The sequence below is a fragment of the Notothenia rossii genome (assembly GCF_949606895.1).
Source record: "Notothenia rossii genome assembly, chromosome: 4".
Taxonomy (NCBI): domain Eukaryota; kingdom Metazoa; phylum Chordata; class Actinopteri; order Perciformes; family Nototheniidae; genus Notothenia; species Notothenia rossii.
This window is the reverse complement of record NC_136902.1, coordinates 70940684-70958734: the sequence shown is the minus strand read 5'-3', so window position 1 is coordinate 70958734 and position 18051 is coordinate 70940684. Positions and strand designations below refer to the sequence as shown.

General features: G+C 43.7%; 1 protein-coding gene across 6 annotated transcripts in view; it reads left to right on the top strand.

Annotated features, from left to right (window-relative positions):
• The window catches only part of stard13b (StAR related lipid transfer domain containing 13b), a 79157-nt gene that overhangs the window by 22703 nt on the left and 38403 nt on the right, over positions 1–18051 (top strand). For all 6 annotated transcript variants that reach the window (XM_079679338.1, XM_079679337.1, XM_079679333.1 and 3 more), the window contains one exon: positions 8047–8080. In XM_079679338.1, the coding sequence (XP_079535464.1) occupies positions 8047–8080 (34 nt within the window). The remainder of the gene's footprint in view (positions 1–8046; positions 8081–18051) is intronic.

Here is an 18051-nt window from a genome sequence, read left to right as displayed (position 1 = left end):
TGATAATTCTGATGTAATTTGGCCGGTCAAAGTTGTTTGGGCTCGGATAAAATCGTCCCGTGTTACTTTCGTCCCGGCTCTCCCAACGTGTGTATGTGTGCTGTCAGGTGTCAGTATGAGAGGATGACAGCGCGTCTAATTTTGATGTGGCCCAATAGCCAATCACAATAATACCTGCGATGCAGTGAACCAATCGTTGATTAAACACTATCCAGTGTTTCCCCTACCATTGTCTTGGAGGGGCGCCAATGGAGCTCTGCGCCCCCCGTGAAATTCAAGGTGTTAAAAAAATATATATAAATTTTTTTTTGTTAAATATATATATAGCACCAAATTGCAAATAATCTATAACTACTGTCACTTTGCACATTGAACATGTGCTCTTTTATTAAATAAACTAAACGCTTTCATTTGAAGTTGTGAGTTTAGTGTTTTTGACCCTAAGAAACGCTGATGCATTAATCAATAAAAATAATCCACAGCTCCTCTCTCTGCTCCAGAGGATTTAAAAAATAAATATCCCAATGCCACAAAAATACATCAGTGACGTGGTTGAAATCTTGTCTCCAGAAAACAAAAAATTGAAACAAGCGGTATCAGTGACTGTGTGTTTGATGTGGCTCTTTGCAGTAACATAGAACAAATGTGGCTCTTAACCTCTGACTGGTTGGCCACCCCTGCTATAGGGTGAGACAGAGCTGAGCTTTGAAAGTCAAAGAAGATTATTTTGTCTGTGAGCACCAAGTACTTCAAATTAAATGGTGTTTAGTTCTCAGATGTGTTGCCACCTGTCTTTTTTTTATGGAACCCATAACTATCTCTTGAAAATGACAGTAGCTAAGTTTAAAATGTGACTCGGGGACAGCTGGGAATGTTCACATCATTTAGAGACAAGAGTATTCTGGCTGCAGTGTAACCTTGAGTAAAATTAGATCACACGTTATTTAGTGGCATGATCTGATGATGATATATGAATAACTTAAAAAAAGAAATGTTTCCAATGATACAATGGGTGTTCTTAAGGCTGAACATTAAGAAAAACGTGATTTTATCAGCTTAAGAAAAACTGAAGTTAAGACATTTGAGGAATATGCGTTTTGGCTTTCTGTCAAATAGTTATAGCTAGTTAGAGAAGAGTAATACCCTTCTTATATCTGCAGATAAATACGAGGCTAACGGCTGGATGGCTTAGCTTAGCATAAAGACTTGAAAGATATGGAACCAGCTAGCCTAGCTGAAACAAAACCAAACCAGCAACATTTAATCAGCATGCAAATATACGTAACGAAATGTCAAACTTTTCATTTAAGTTTGTCCACTGGTTTAAGATTGACTCTGTAAAGTTTGCAAAAACAGATGAGATGTTATATCAGAAGCTTTGCACATGAAGAGAGAATCTTCCCCCTCGGTCCCATAAGACTCTTACATAAGAGATCCGCAGTCCGTATAAAAAGTTCTGACAGCAGGGAACGAGAATGTGATACAGATTGAATCACAGTCCTGGAGTCTAAGAATAAACAGGCCAGAGCCCGGACACCCAGTTATGGATTTATGGAGCGATGTTTTATGGAAGTATCTGGAATAGGTTAACAGCACCTGCCTGTCAACCTCGGACACCCCCCCCCACCCTAAGATCCAACAGTAAAATACAAAATAAGAAATGTTCAAGTTTGTAGTTGTATGTCGTCTGAACCTGATCTCCCTGCCGATCTAATTAAGTGAATGAGACTTGTTATTTACAATAATAGCTCAGACAAAGTTATTTGATGATATAAAAGCCTTTTTGTATGATATGTTCCCTAGTGTGTTTGTTTTTCTCAAAGCTTTCTCAAAATCCTTCATTTTTAAGCTCTTTTTTACTTATACATTTGAATTGTCAGCACTAGAAATGTTTTCATTTGTCAAGCAATGATGCTTAACATTTACAACTTACAGCTTCAAAAATATAAGGAGGGGGATTTGTTTTGTTTAACATGATTTTAAATAAATATCTATGAGTTTTGGAGTGTTGGTCAGACAAGACGGGCAGTAGGAAAACATATTATTGGGCTCATGAAAAAATGTACGTTTTATTGTTTCTTCTAACATGTCATTGTCAGGATCTGGACATTTTAGGACTCAAATGCAGTTTTAAAAAGACAAAAAAAGGTAAAATAAAAAAAGGCAAGCTTTATTTACCAAAAAGCTGTAGACGATAAGCAAACAAGAAAGAACTTAACATTGAGAAATCCGTAGCATGATAGAACCTAACATCCTTAAATCCGTAGCATGAGCTTCCAAACAAAACCGACAGTCAAACATGGAGGGTGACAGGAAAGGTAAGACAAACAATGAACCAACACTGAACACAGGAAGAGACACGACTAAATACAGGGGGGGGCAATCACAAGACGAGAAACAGCCTGGCAGGGAAGGAGAAACACAAGGGCCACAGGTGAACACAATCAGACACACAAGGGAAACTAACGACAGAACAGCAAAAATAACCCCAAAACTAGACACACAAAAGCTCAAACCGTGATATGACATAGGAATCGTGACAGAACCCCCCCCCCTTAAGGGACGGATCCCAGACGTCCATAATAAAGTCCAACATTTCCAAAAGGGTGGGTGGAGGGGGTCTGGAGGACGGGTTTGGGCTGACAGTCCAGGGGCACGGCAGAGGACCAGGAAGGGTTCTCGGGCGGACGGCCCGAGGGCAAGGCAGAGTTCATTGTGGGGGTCTCAGGCAGATGGCCCGGGGGCAAGGCAGAGTTCGTGGTGGGGGTCTCAGGCGGACGCCCCGGGGGCAAGGCAGAGTTCATAAAGGGTCGAAGGCCACAGCGGACAAACTCAGGGGGCCGGGCATGAGGGCAAAGGCAGCGACTGGAAGAGTCAGGAGGCCGGGCTCGAGGGCGATGACCGCGGCATTCAGAGGGCCGGGCTCGAGGGCCAAGGCCGCGGCTGGGGAATTCAGGGGGCCGGACTCAAGGACGGGCAGGAGCTGGTGGAACCCCTGGCGGGACAGGCGTAGACGGGACCCTGGACGGAACATGGGCTGGTGTCAGTGGGACCCACGACGGAGCAAGTGCTGGTGTCGATGGGACCCCAAACAGGACAGGACATGGTGTTGGCAGGAAACCCGGCGGAGCAGGTGTCGGCTGGACCCCCAACGAAACAGGTGTTGGCGGGACCCCCGGCGGGACCCCCAACAGGTCAGGGCACGGAGTTGGCAGGACTCCCAACGGAACCCCCAACGGAACAGGACATGGGGTTGGCAGGACCCCAACGAAACAGGTGTCGGCTGCACCTCCAATGGCACAGGACATAGGGTTGGCAGGACCCCCGGTAGAACAGTAGTCGGCGGGGCCTCCAACGGCACAGGACATAGGGTTGGCAGGACCCCCGGCAAAAGAGTAGTCGGCGGGGCCTCCAACGGCACAGGACATAGGGTTGGCAGGACCCCCGGCAGAACAGTAGTCGGCGGGGCCTCCAACGGCACAGGACATAGGGTTGGCAGGACCCCCGGCAGAACAGTAGTCGGCGGGGCCTCCAACGGCACAGGACATAGAGTTGGCAGGACCCCCAGCGGAACCTCCAACGGCACAGGACATAGGGTTGGCAGGACCCCCGGCAGAAGAGTAGTCGGCGGGACCTCCAACGGCACAGGACATAGGGTTGGCAGGACCCCCGGCAGAATAGTAGTCGGCGGGACCTCCAACGGCACAGGACATAGGGTTGGCAGGACCCCCGGCAGACGAGTAGTCGGCGGGACCCCCAACGGGACAGGACATAGGGTTGGCAGGACCCCGGGCAGAAGAGTAGTCGGTGGGACCCCCAACGGGACAGGACATGGAGTTGGCAGGACCCCCGGCAAAAGAGTAGTCGGCGGGGCCTCCAACGGCACAGGACATAGGGTTGGCAGGACCCCCGGCAGAACAGTAGTCGGCGGGGCCTCCAACGGCACAGGACATAGGGTTGGCAGGACCCCCGGCAGAACAGTAGTCGGCGGGGCCTCCAACGGCACAGGACATAGGGTTGGCAGGACCCCCGGCAGAAGAGTAGTCGGCGGGACCTCCAACGGCACAGGACATAGGGTTGGCAGGACCCCCGGCAGAATAGTAGTCGGCGGGACCTCCAACGGCACAGGACATAGGGTTGGCAGGACCCCCGGCAGACGAGTAGTCGGCGGGACCCCCAACGGGACAGGACATAGGGTTGGCAGGACCCCGGGCAGAAGAGTAGTCGGTGGGACCCCCAACGGGACAGGACATGGAGTTGGCAGGACCCCCATCGGAGCCTCCAACGGACCAGGACATTGGGTAGGGACTCGAGAGGAGACTCGAGATGGAACTCGAGAGGAGACTTGAGAGGTGACTTGAGAGGGGACTCGAGAAGAGACTAGAGAGGGGACTTGAGAAGGAACTCGAGAGGAGGCTCGAGAAGGAACTCGAGAGGAGGCTCGAGGGGGAACTTGAGAAGTGACTTGAAAGGGGACTCGGGAGGGGACTCGAGAGGGAACTCGAGAGGAGACTTGAGAGGAGACTTGAGAGGGGACTTGAGTCGGTCGGTATGCCGACAGGACACGGGGAGCTGGCGTCGGCCGGAGAGCCAACAGGCGACGAGGAGCCGGGGTCGGGACCATGGCTGCTGGGCCCGGTACTTGAGCCGGAACCATGGCTGGAAATGGAGCCGGAACCATGGCTGCTGGGCAAGGAACCGGAACACGGAACCATGGCTGTGTGGGATGGTACTGGAGCACGGTACCATGGCTGTGTGGGCCGGCACTGGAGCACGGTACCATGGCTGTGTGGACCGGTACTGGAGCACGAGCTGGCTTCCTGACCTTGCGTTTTTTAGAAGTCCTTTGGAGGCTACGTGGACCTCCAAACGCCAGGCCAGACCCCAAGAAAGGGTCAGAGGCTCGAGACAAGCTTTCAGGGCTGCTTGTAAAAGTCTTAAGCCACTCAGGCAACGAGCTCCTGAGCCAGGGCTTGCAAGCAACCTCCTAGCGTGCCTCCTTCAAAGCAGCCTCTTTAGCCCGTCTGGATGAGGCTGCCAACCAAGTATAGAAAATGTACTCTAGGGCGTACTTGAGGTGTTGAGCCAACGAAAAAGAAACTGCTGAATCCATTACTGTCGGTTCATTCTGTCAGGATCCGGGAATTTTAGGACTCAAATGCAGTTTTAAAAAGACAAAAAAAGGTAAAATAACAAAAGGCGAGCTTTATTTACCAAAAAGCTTTAGACGATAAGCAAACAAGAAAGAACTTAAGGGTGACAGGAAAGGTAAGACAAACAATGAACCAACGTCGAACACAGGGAGGGGTAATCACAAGACGAGAAACAGCCGGGCAGGGAAGGAGAAACACAAGGGCCACAGGTGAACACAATCAGACAATCAGACACACCAGGGAAACTAACGACAGGGAGCACAGAACAGCAAAATAACCCCAAAACTAGACAGACAAAAACTCAAACCGTGACATGACATAAGAATCGTGACAGTTATAGACTAAACTATTAGTCACTTCATTGATGAAATAATAATGCGATATAGAGAAGAAAACAGTTAGCAGCAGCCTTCAATGTATTTTATTTTTGTTGTGTTTATGTCGAGAGTGGTTCTTTGTGTTGTTGCATCGGTGGGAAGAGAAATATTTGGGTTGAGGTTTCCCACTTTTAATTTGTGTTGACAGATATTGGCAGAGAGTCATTGGGACTGACCGGTCCTGTTACTGCCCTGTTGACTTTCAGGCAGGGTGTCATTTGTGCTGGGACGGCAGCTATTATTCACATACCTGTCACTCCATGTAAACATAGTTGTTGGTGATAGCGATGCAGGGTTTTCCCTCTCTTGCACTCTTGCGTGGAGGATGTCACTTTTCCTGACCTGGAACCTTTGACATGTGTCCACCATCTGAGTGCGATAGGACTAAAGTACGGCAATGTGTTTAAAATGGGTCAGCACTCAAACACGCCAGGATGAAATTCTTTCTACTGGCTGTTGAAGAAAAAAAAGGGAAAGAGGGATGTGTTCAAGTCTTTGAAGTCTTGTCAAATCGGCACATCTCCACCGGGGCCCGGCATCTGGTTTTTTGAGTACTAATTTTCACATATTTATTTCTGAAGCCGGCCCTCTGAGAGTAATTTATAAGGTCCATTGCATGTCCTTCTCTTCAAATACATGTGTAAATTTTGAAAGCAGAGAGATGAGGACCCTCCATGTTTCTGCACCCAGCTTTTAAACTCTGTTACAGAAATGTTTAAATATGTGATCAAATTGTGCCAGACTGTGCTATATATTAAGTCAATAATGAAGGATACATCAGTGGCTGTTCATAGATTTGGTTTATGTTTTGCTATATTACTTTTTTCTCTGTATTTTCATAGTGAGACAGTCGAGATTGTGTGCCTTAAGATAACCTTAACCCTGGAGCAGCATGGACATGCAAAGTGGTTTAATGTAACCTTTCAGAAATGTAGTGGTCATGAGATCCCTGCTTTTAAATCTGTATCTAAATGAATCAAAAATGGACTTGCAGGTGCCTGCTGTCCTACTACCTTGCCTTGTGTTGAAAGGTGCTATATAAATAACCTTGCCTTGCCTTGCCTTACCGTTTTTGCCGTGAGCTCAACAAATGTTAGAGACCCTGCAACAAAGACGGATACAAACAAAAGCACCTGTCCTGTTTCATCCTGCCAATCAGGTCTTTTTGTTGCCACAGCAAAGTGGCAGCCATGTAGGTTGCTCAACCAGCCAAGTGCTTCTTTAAAACTGTGAGCATTTCTGCTGCCATGACAACACTGGGGGGCCACGGTCCTCATGAAACATGCAGTACACGACTTACTTATTGTGTGGAGTCCAGTAAAACCTTTGCAGATATGTTGATAGAAGTTTGAATCAGCACCATGTGGGCTAACTGCCAATTCACTGTCATGACGGAGGGTCAACGGTATTGCAAACAGGCTGGCTGGGAGTTTTGCAGCGTTTAGTCTCTGCCAGGGGAGACATGTGGAAGAAGGGAAAGCAAACAAGAGCGTAAATCAGACCAGTGGGGCACAGAGGGGAAATGAAGGAGAGAGGTAGGCAAGATCAGGAAGAAAATGAACCATTTAAATCCAGGACATCACTGTTTTATGTAAGAATCCTATTTTCTTTTTCTTAGTTCGCAGTCAGTTTTTATATGTATCATATATTTCCTTACAACACCACCTTCAATATGAACAATGTAACAGTATTACAATTTGTCCCTCAATGAAAATGTCTTTCAGTGTTTCCCACAGAATTTGATTCCATTTGTGGGGGCACCTTACCACATCCCCCCCCCCCCCCGTCAAGAAAAGCCAAGGGCCCCTTAACCTATTCGGGTGGTCCATGCATCCACCCCCCCACTTCAAATAAGATAATACATGCGAGTTCATGGCTACTGTAGACAACGATCTTGTTGCTCTGTGTTGCGTTGTTAATGAGTGAGAGACCGGAGTTGAGGATCTGTGGGATTTATTCTCCCAAAAATATAATTTACAATTTACAATTCAGGCATTTTGCAGACGCCTTATTCCAAAGCGACTTACAATGACCAATTACAGGGACATTCTCCCTGGAGTAACCGAGGGCTAAGTGCCTTACTCAAGGGCACACTAGTAGTGGTGTTCCAGGCAGGATTTGAACTCGCAACCTTCCAATCATCAGCCCACCTCACTATCGATTAGACTACTAAAAAAAAATTACAAAAAAAAAAAAAAATTAATAATATATATATTTTTTTTTATGAGATCCATTTGTGGCGGAAGATATTTATTTGTGGCGGCCCATCAGCCTCTGTGCTAAATCATGCACCTTTTCTTCTGTGGATTGCCTGTATTGACTTTGTCATTATATCAGCAATTGCCCTATTGAAGATAGGGAGACATCCTCTGTGTGTGCCTCTTATGGTTGTTAAAGCCGGATAATGTGACCTGCTTTTTTCATCTTTCAGATTGGAACTATGTTCCAGTAGCCAATCAATAGCCCCTTCTCAATATTACAGATACTGATAGTTTTGCATTTATTTTGTGTTGCAGATGTTCAATAAGATGACCAATGCAGCAGGGGCAGGTAAGAAGTGATTTGTCTTTTTTTTTTACAGCTTTTGAAATGTTATCGGAAAACAATTGTATACCTTTCCGTAAGCATGAGCCAGTTTTGATCTCTTGTCCGTAATTCAGATAAGGTGCTGATCCTTAAATGTGTGTCATTTTGTCTCCATTAGCTTTTGATGCACTGACAACTTGTTTGTGGTGTTTATTTTCCTCTCTCCTTAGTGCATGCTGGGATAGCACCCAGGCAAAACGTTTCTTTAGCTGTCCTTAAAGTTTGCTTGGTAACATGGAAGAAAAAAAGTTAGAATAAACTAGATTTTTTTAAATAATCCAACTGAAAAGAGAAACTGCCCAATGTTGTCAACTCTTATTTTCATTGCCAAATGAGTTGATTGGACAATACAGTCAATTACAGATACACATGCCGGGTGTTTTTTGTCAGTCCATTTCATTTATTAATTGCCAGTCAGAATGTATAAGTATTTGAGCAAAAATATGTTTCTAAAATGCTATACCCTTCTTAGTTTTGGATTATAAAAGAAGAAATAAATCAATTTAGATGAGGCTTGGAATATGGATTGAACTATTTGTTTTCCCTTTCTTGCCTTTATGGGCTTCTAGAGTCTCAGTCTAATCAGTATTGAGGCTTGATTATTTAGGGTAAACTGTACAGTCTCTGTCTGAATACATCTCTGTACTGAGGTTGAAACAGTGCTGCGCTGCTGTCTGGCACATCATGACATTCTCCCTGCAAGTTGATCCTGCTCTGCGTCCTTGTTGCATGGCCCTGCTCCCGCCTCAGACTCTGTGAACAGGACTGACAGCCACAGGTGTCTGCGAGCTGCCTCCCAGCCGGTGTCTCCAGAATGTTATTTGAAATGTCTTCTATATATTGGTCACTTGGCGGGATGCAGTTAAAATTAGGCAGAGTGCCAGATCATTGTTTCTGTTTTGTTGAGGGGAAATATTTGGCCTGTGTGATGTGGCCCATGGGGGGCAGCTGCAGGATTTGGGTAGATGCCATTTGAGGCTCAGGTTGCACTCTCACATGACCTCTGTTGTGCATGATGGTAACTCACAAGTGGACATTATTGTCTGGAAAAATTCCATGTATCTTTTATATGCGGCAGTTAACTAATGTGTGGTCTGTTTGGTGTGTATGTGTGATACGCACCGTGACTGATCGCTGGTCGCTCCTAGCTGTAATTCTTTGGAAACCTGAGTGTGAGACCACCGTGTATTACGTCAACAAGTTTGTCAACAGGGCTCCGAGGTTCTCTACAAATACATTTATCATTCAAAAGATTTTTCCCCATATTTCGTAACAAGCCGCGTACCAAGCCACATGCTTTCTCTTTGAGGTAGATCTCTTTGTCAAAATAAACCAGACCAGATTGTCAAATGTCTTTAGTCGTAAAGTTAATGAAATCAACATATGGATTTAACTTGAATCTATTAATAAAATAAATTGGAGACTTATGAATGTTGTCAAGAAGGACCAAGCTGACTGGGTGTCATACACATTAGGTGTGATATTCCCTGTTTGTATTTTCACAGCTGGGCTGAGGAGACCTGTTTTTATGACACTGATACATGGTGGCCAGATGGTTCTCAGTATCGTCCATAACACTGTCCACCTCATTACATTGTCCAGGAGAGGAAAGCACATTCTTTTGGTCCTGATCCAAAATAGCATTGCAGCAGGGAAAATCTTGGTATTCTGAGCTATAAATGTGCAGAGCAGACTTTGTATTGCTCTCATATGCACTTGCTAACATTCAGTGTGTTGCATAAACACACCTTTATTTAAACTTTATGTTTAACAATAGCCAGTTTTAAAGAACCATGGAAGTGCGGATAGATTTCAAAACTCTTCCTTATAGTTTCTATTTATTTATTTAAGATCACGCAAGGAATTTATGGAAAAAACACTAGACCTTTTACCCCACTTGACTTGTTGTTTTGTTCTTCCCGAGGCATAAAAACAAAACCCAGAGCTTTATCCTAAAACCGCATATGGACACTCAGAGAAGATTTAGTCTATGAGGTAAGAAAGAAACCCTAATCCTTCTTCTCATATGTTTATTTTCTATTGGCTTACTTAAAGTTTATAGAGCATTTTCCAAGTCTTAAGTAGAGTTGGGCCAAGTACCGTATTCGCTCTCACACAGTGTAATTTACATGGAAATATATTCCCTACTGTCTCTTTAATTGCAGTGTGGAAATTAATAGTTTCCTTTGGTGAGATGAGGCAGTTATGTTCATCCTCAAAACCCTAAACTAACATTACTCATAGACTTAATGAATCGCTGTGACACTGCAGCGCCGAGAGCCCCACATCCAGCCGTGTTTCTCTCAGAGATTCGGTAGAGATAAGGTGGATGAAGCTCCATTTATCTGTCTGGCCTTAGACGTGTATTTACATTATGTAATGGTTCTGATTTTGTGCGCAGATAATGTGTATTTTGTAAATATAGTTGTATTAAACTGAAAAATAGTGGTAGCAGTGAACAGTTAAGAAAGACAGAACGATTGACAGGGTCCAAGGAGAAGCAGTAATGCAGAACTCAGTGACTTTCAACTTGCATAAATAAATGGTCATCTGCTTTGTTATGATAAACATCACCTTTCCAAACTCCAGGCTGAGGGGAGATGGGGCTTAAACTGCAGGCTGTGGCCCAGAACTGTCAGGCTGAAGTTTCCCACTATCCACTTTCAGACAGACAGACATTTACACAGATCCTCTGTCTGAATACATATGCTAATCTACTTTCAATGTGGAAATCTCTTGCTACTGATTATCAGAAAAGCAAAGAGGAAACTGTGAATCCCTTGGAGACTCTTTCTATTAAGGAAAGTAATGTAAAGCCCTATGTCCTTCACACATCGGTGTGAATGACTCCCAGTGAAAGACTGTGGTAAAGGAAGGAAAGGGATGTTTTAAAATGTTTAAATGTAGCCATTTTTCCATCATTGGCAGTGTTAAATGTCACCTGAAGAGGAATTGCACAATGCTGCTTTCATTGATTCTGATTTCAGAGTTGTGTAATCGGGACGCTCACTGTTTTCGCACAGTGAGAAGTGTCTGAAGTAAACACTGAATATGTGGGATGTAATGGGTCCGATTTGTATTCTTTGTTTTGGCAACATTTCTAAGGATGTGCGTATCCTCAATCAATTGAAAGGCATGACGTACCTTCCCTTCATCTGTCAATAAGACCAGAGAATATTTAGCCAGTTTATTTCTTCATATCCCTATTAGATATTCCTGTCCAGTTTTGCTGCTTTCAGTAACTCAAAACACGTCACTTCTTTAGGCATTTTTGAGACTGGTGTTTGATCAGAAGGTGAAGCATAGGTGGATTTTTGGTTAATGTGTAGTTGTTTTGTGTCGCTATGTAGTCAATTGTTGTCGTTGTTTTGTGATTCTATTATTTTTCGCAGCATTTTTGCCTCTCATTGTGTCTCTGTAGTCATTCTATGTTTCTTTGTGGTCATTTTTGAGTCTCTTTCTAGTTGTTACTTTGAGTGACATTTTGTTTTCCGACAGGGAAGGACCTGACATTTTAGGCACCTGTGCCCAGTAGGACCGTTCAGTAATCCATCCACGATGTGAACATTTTTATTTATTTGAAACTTCACCACATTTTTATTATCTTATCTTATTATCTTCATTTACCAGCCTTGTAGTTGTGACTCCCAGAGTTTGAGAGTGACAAAGTGAGCATCGGCATTAGAGCGAAATGCCTCCTCTGTGGGACCTGAGTGAGTATACACTGCCATATAAATCACCAGTCCAGCTATAGATGAAGCACCAGTGGGTATTATATAATGTCCATAGATACTAATGCATTGCAGCAGGGTTGTCTGCTGTGTTTCTGAGTGTTGCTGCTGCATGTTCCCCAGCTGTTCCCATGGAGCCCAGGCCTTCAGTCTCACCGGGGTCAGGGCCTGCTGCTGGAGGCCGACTGTGACCTCAGGCAGCTGCACTGTCTCTCCTTCTGTCTCTGGAGGGAGGCCTGTTGCAGACCATAATATACACATCACAAAAGCTTTTACAGCAAGATTAGAAGGCTGGTGCTGGAAAATGTAAGTCATATGTGACTTTGAATGTTTTGAGTTATAAGCAGGATTATTAACTGTGTTTGTATTGACATGGTCTCTGATGAATACGGACCTCAGTATAATGGAATAATTGTTGTTTTGACATAAATGGTCCAAACTTAGCTAAGTGTCATGTAGTTCCCAAGGGGAGGCCATTTTTTTTTTCAAGGAAGAGGTAATTTTAGAGGAATTGTATTATTTTCCGATGTGTCTTAAACCATGATTTGCTGTGTGAAGGCTGTATTGTTTTTCATCCCAAAAAAGTTGGAGAGGTCAGGCTCTGTGTGGGCCAGTCAAATTCTTCCACTACAAACTTGGAAAACATTTCTTTATAGACCTTGATTTTTGAACTGTTGCCATAGAGGAAACACACTAAAATGTTATTGACTGCTGTAGCTCTTAGATTTTTCTGGATTTGAAGGTGGGCCTAAATACTTTTGTTCATACACAGTAAAACACATTGTAATATTATATGCACATACAACGGATATATTCTTGTTATGAGTAACAGACAAACTGTCCCAACCTCAACGTTTTGAGTAATGTTTCCATACTTCTTGGCAAAACTGCTACATACATTCAGCAATTTACAAGAAGCCATTCTTTATTTCATCAAGCAGTGTACCTTCAGACTGTGTATAATATATAAAGAATACATTAACAGGTCTGTAACATTGTGGTTCAACAGGAAATAAAAGATAGATACAATGTGTTTTCTTAAGTCCAAGGGAGAAAATGATAAGTTTGAGAAGGGAATACATAAAGACGCATGATGGCATTTAAAAACCTGTTAAAAATAGGTATGTGTCTTTTCTCTGTGTCAATGTAAAGCATTGGAGTAATGCATTAAAAGTGGCTTCAGTATTGAAAAGAAAAGGCTAAGAAGCACTTCTTTTCCATCTCAAGTTTTGAATATGGCCAAGCATTTTCATCTGCTCTTTGACTATTTGAAACAGAGCTGGACATTATGAAACGCCATGATTTAGAGCATGCAAATGCCAGCAGGAAAGTCAATTTTTATGAGATTGTACCGTTATTTTAGCTCCCCGTCTGTGTGTTGTCTGACAGGTGCCAGATCAGTGACATCATGCGCTAAATATATAAGCAAGTCATCATTTTTAGATCCAGCTCAGACTATAAAGGGTGCTGTTGGCATGACGAGTGCATGAAAAATTCCACACATGGAAATACGGAAAATGACTTGTGGTTTCCTGAGTGCAGTGGCCAGCTCGGCTGTTTGAAAGTGAAAAAGTGGAAGGAAAAGGCCTGGACGTATTTCTGGACTTTTCTTTATTTTTCAAGGTTGTGAAAACATTATAGAATCTTTTTGGTTAACACGCTCTGCAATCTTTTTTTTGTTTGTATTGCAATTACTGTAGTTATCATATATTAGATAGCACATCATGTGATTTAATAATGTCTTCAAGGCCCTTTTGACTGAATGATATCATCATGTTTAACTATTCCTATCATGTTTGGGCATTATCTATTGCCAAGTATAAATCTTCGGGTTTGATCCTATCATTACATAGTGTGTGTACATAGTGCTGTTTGAACAGAAACCAAATTATCTGCCAGTTGTATGATCTTCAGTGAGAGGAAACTGGTGTATTGTTCTGATTCCCAATTATAGCCACACTGCCAATTACAAGAGAAGTAATAAATCCTTTGGGGAACAACTTCCTCAAAACAACCAAGGTGAGGCTGCTTTTGTGTGTGTGTTGGGGTGTGTGTGTGACATAAGGAATTTAGCCCTGGGTTTTGTAAACTAAGTGGAAGTGGACGTGGGCAGCTGTGTCAGGATGCAGGCCAGTCACAAGAGGACATGCACTGTGTGTACGTGTGTGTGAAGCAACACATAGCTAACAGGTTGGTCCAGCACTCAACTGCCAACTGAGAAGAAAGTCAGAAACAAGATTTAGGATGTAATGAGGCAGCACGGTCCACTCACAACTTCAGGGCCGTGCACCAGGATGCAGTGACTAAACGATCGTGTTATCTCCTTTTGTGTGTGTGTATGTACCATTCCCATGAATGTCCACCACTCTGAGGGATTGATTCCGAACAATACCTTCTTTCTCATCCAAGTCTTTATCAAGGCTGATGTTTTACTTTGTAGTTCCTCCTTGCTCCTGCACGCACGCACGCGCGCGCACACACACACACACACACACACACACACACACACACACACACACACACACACACACACACACACACACACACACACACACACACACACACACACACACACACACACACACACACACACACACACACACACACACACACAGTATCGAAACCAATAACATTTCCGCAGGGTTGGTTTAGATACAGTAACCACATTGGCCTCCCAAATGTTCCCACATTATCCACAAAGATTCCAGATGTTGCAGGGAGGCCAAAAGTCTGCGCCTCCACTCTCTCTCGCTGCCTGCAGCCTCGCCTCCTCGCCTCCTCATCCCGGCTTGGAGGAGCGCGTGGCACAGCTCATACCAAACACTGTGTCCTTCTGCACTGGAGCAAGGCTGCGGGTAACCATGCTACTGGAGATGTACATAGCTGTGCACTTCCACCTGTACCCATAACACACAAAAACAGCACACCATTGAGAGAGGCTCTGTCCAGGGGCAGTGTGGCACTGCAACTTTATTGTGGTTTCAGACCTGATTTAAACAATTTGGCTCAGTAATCAAAGGGCAATAGCAGGCGGAGGCAGAGCAGACTTCCTGTATCCTCTCTGGTCTCTGGCTCAGCACTGGCTTTAAGTTAAGGGCCAAGCAGGACCTGTTCGTGTCTCAGTTTGAAAACAATACCTCCACTGTACTTCCGGCTCATCATGGCTGATGAGTTCAGCAGAAGTGTTTCACAGTGAGTCCACAAATGGATCATTAACAGGGAAAGCTTAAATCTTTTTTGTTATAATGGAGCCATAAAAAATGGTTTTCTTCTGTTTTGTTAAGTGAGCCTGCAAACATGTGGCCTGACAATACTTAAAGTGTTCATATAGATGTTGATTAATGCAGTCTGTTTTTTTAAATGGAAATGCTTTCTTTGCTCTATTAGTACTTTGAGACTCATGTGTAGCAGTTTGTGATTTAAAAAAATACTGTATGTCAGACATTTGTCATAGGAGGGAAAACAAAAACTGTAGGACTAATTTTAAGCAGCTGTAATTTTTCCTTTCTGGTCATCAAACTCCAGTTTCTCCTTTGGGACGTCGCTCATCTTGAAATATAAACATCAACATCCTGTTTGAATTTGTTTCATGGAGGCTAACGTCATGCTAAAGTAAGCTGTAATTTATGAAGAGCCGTTCTGCCAGCTGCATTTATTGGTGATTGCTGTGAAGATGCCTTAAAGCAAAACTCCCCCAAAGGGTATTTCACATCACTAGAAAGGTGATGGAGATTAGTCCCTGGTGAAAAAGAGACTTAAAACCAGATTGAAAATTACTTAAAAATCAATAAAACATGAGCATGTTTTCCATCTGCAAGCTCTGTGAGAAAAAGATAGAAATGGAGGCAGTGAGTGTGATTGAGAGAGAAATGTACCTCTGTGATTAGATTCGCATTGCTCTAATAGAAACCAGGTGCTGGATAGTAGTGTAAATGTTTTCCCATGCATTTTTGTGGGCAACGCAGCTTTAACAGTTTCAGTCCTGACAGCATTACATGCTTTGTCATTCAATGAAACAATAGCCACGTACGCTTGTCATGCCAGTTTTACATTCTTCGAGCCTCTTTATACAAACTCTGACCCCTGCTAGCCCTCACTTCTAGACATTTCTATGATATTTAAATACACTTTTCAGTTTTTTGAATTTTTACCTCATAGTTTTAAACCAAATGTCAAGTCTGCTGCAGTAAGACTTGGATACACATGGGTGCGTCATGTGAACATCTGCAGTTTTTGTAATCTCTATTTTTAAAACAGATTTGACGTAATTTATCATCTTCTTAGGAATTAATGATTCTATCAAGAACAACTTCCATTAGGGAAGAAATCATGATGTTAAAACACACGGCCCTCTAAGAAAACAGAATTAGTGGCCACTTTAATGGATTGGGACCAAAGTCGGCTTCTCCTTCCCCAACCCCATAATCTAAAGCCAGATATACACCACATGTGTGGCTCCTCTGGAAAAATGAACTCGACTTGGGAATATATGGTCAGGAAATGTATAGCACATGCCTGGGACGAGCCTTCAGGGGCCGGGGTGGAGGTGGAGGGGAGATCCCCCCCACTCCCAGCTCCCTGAGCCTTGTTTCCATTACGCTGGGAAGAGCAATCTCCCAGACTATTCAAGGGGGCCTGGTGTAAGACCTCCTGGCCAACAACATGACCCAATCACAGAGGAGAAATCAGTTTCCTCACATCTGGGATTTTCCCACTGAAGCTTTGGGGCAGCATTCCACATCAGTCACCAGACTCAAATGCAGCACACACACACACACACACACTCTGGAATTCAGATAACTTGTTGACAAATAAGTGTGTGCGTTTCCCTGTATGTGGAGGACAGAGATTGTCAGAAAGAGGGCACAAAAATAGCCCAGCAAATGTGCTGGGCTATTCAAGGGAAGACGGGAAAAGGAGCTTTTTTAAAAGCTGCCCGGCCAAAACAAACAAGAGGGTTACTCAGCGAAGGGAAAACATTCACAAGCTGATTGATGTTTCCTCTCCTTGCATCTGCTATTACTTCCATTGCCAAGGCCTGCACCAGAGGCTAAGTCATCATCTCGCTTCAATGAGCCTTGCAGCGATAACGCTCAACTTTAGTGTACAAGTTTTTTAAATGAATCTAGAGGAGAGGAGCAGCGCCGGGCTGTGTTTACCTCTCTGGTGATTCATGTCTGCACCTTGTTGCTGCGCTTCCTCCATCACTTTCACTGTCAGCGGCTGACAGGGATGCATTGTCCGTCTGTCCATTCCTGCCCTGTCAGTCAGCGGGCATTGAGATGGATACCTTGTTTACAACTTTGACATCATTCATTAACCTGTCAAAAAGGCTTAGCAAAATGATGGGCAGATGATGTTGTGAATATTCTTTAAGGGTTCTTTTATGATGACATTCCTAATATTGCTTTTGTTATTAAATGTTTTCACTATTGTAAAAAATAGACAAAATAGTTGCATTTATTATCAGTTTTGTGTCAAATTTAAAACGTGTTTGTGTTCACATTTTGCTTTTTCTTTGTAGATTTCCTGGTTAACAAACCAGCGGAAAACAAGGTACTTGACTCGGCCTAGCCCTGACCCGTCCTTAAAAGTCTCGGGTTCGAATGAAACAGGTTCTCTAGACTAGTGTGTTTGTAAGGGTTTGAGTGTTTTTTCTTTCCTCCAAGCTAGATCTTAGCCTGGGGTCTTAACAAGTGGGGTTGAATATAGCAACATGCTGATCCCTGGTAAAAATTTTCCTCTCTGACGAAAAGGCATCCACATTTTATCGCACATCTTCATCCCTGTGACTTGCAAAACCTTGAAATAACAGTAACAAATTCAGTTAGATTCAAATGCAGATGAAAAGCTGTCACACTCTGAGAATTATTTAGTTCCTTTGCTGCAAATGACCGAGAAAGTATTGATGTTTTGCTTCATAGGAAGGTACACCCTTAGATCTTTATGTCTGTTTTCAGCAGAGAGCAGAGTCTTACCCTGATATATGTAAATGTTTTATGTCAAATCCAGTAAGATCTGAGCACTTTACTGGTTCTCTCTTTTTCCTCTTGGCTGCACATCATTTCAGTTTTCGACCGTACAAATGGGAAACTGAGCCCTTCGTTAATATTCTCCCCTCAGCTGCACACCCCTTAGCGCTCAGATGTCTCTCTGTGTGACCTTGTGATAATCTGTAAATTACCCGTCCTTCTCGGTGGCAAA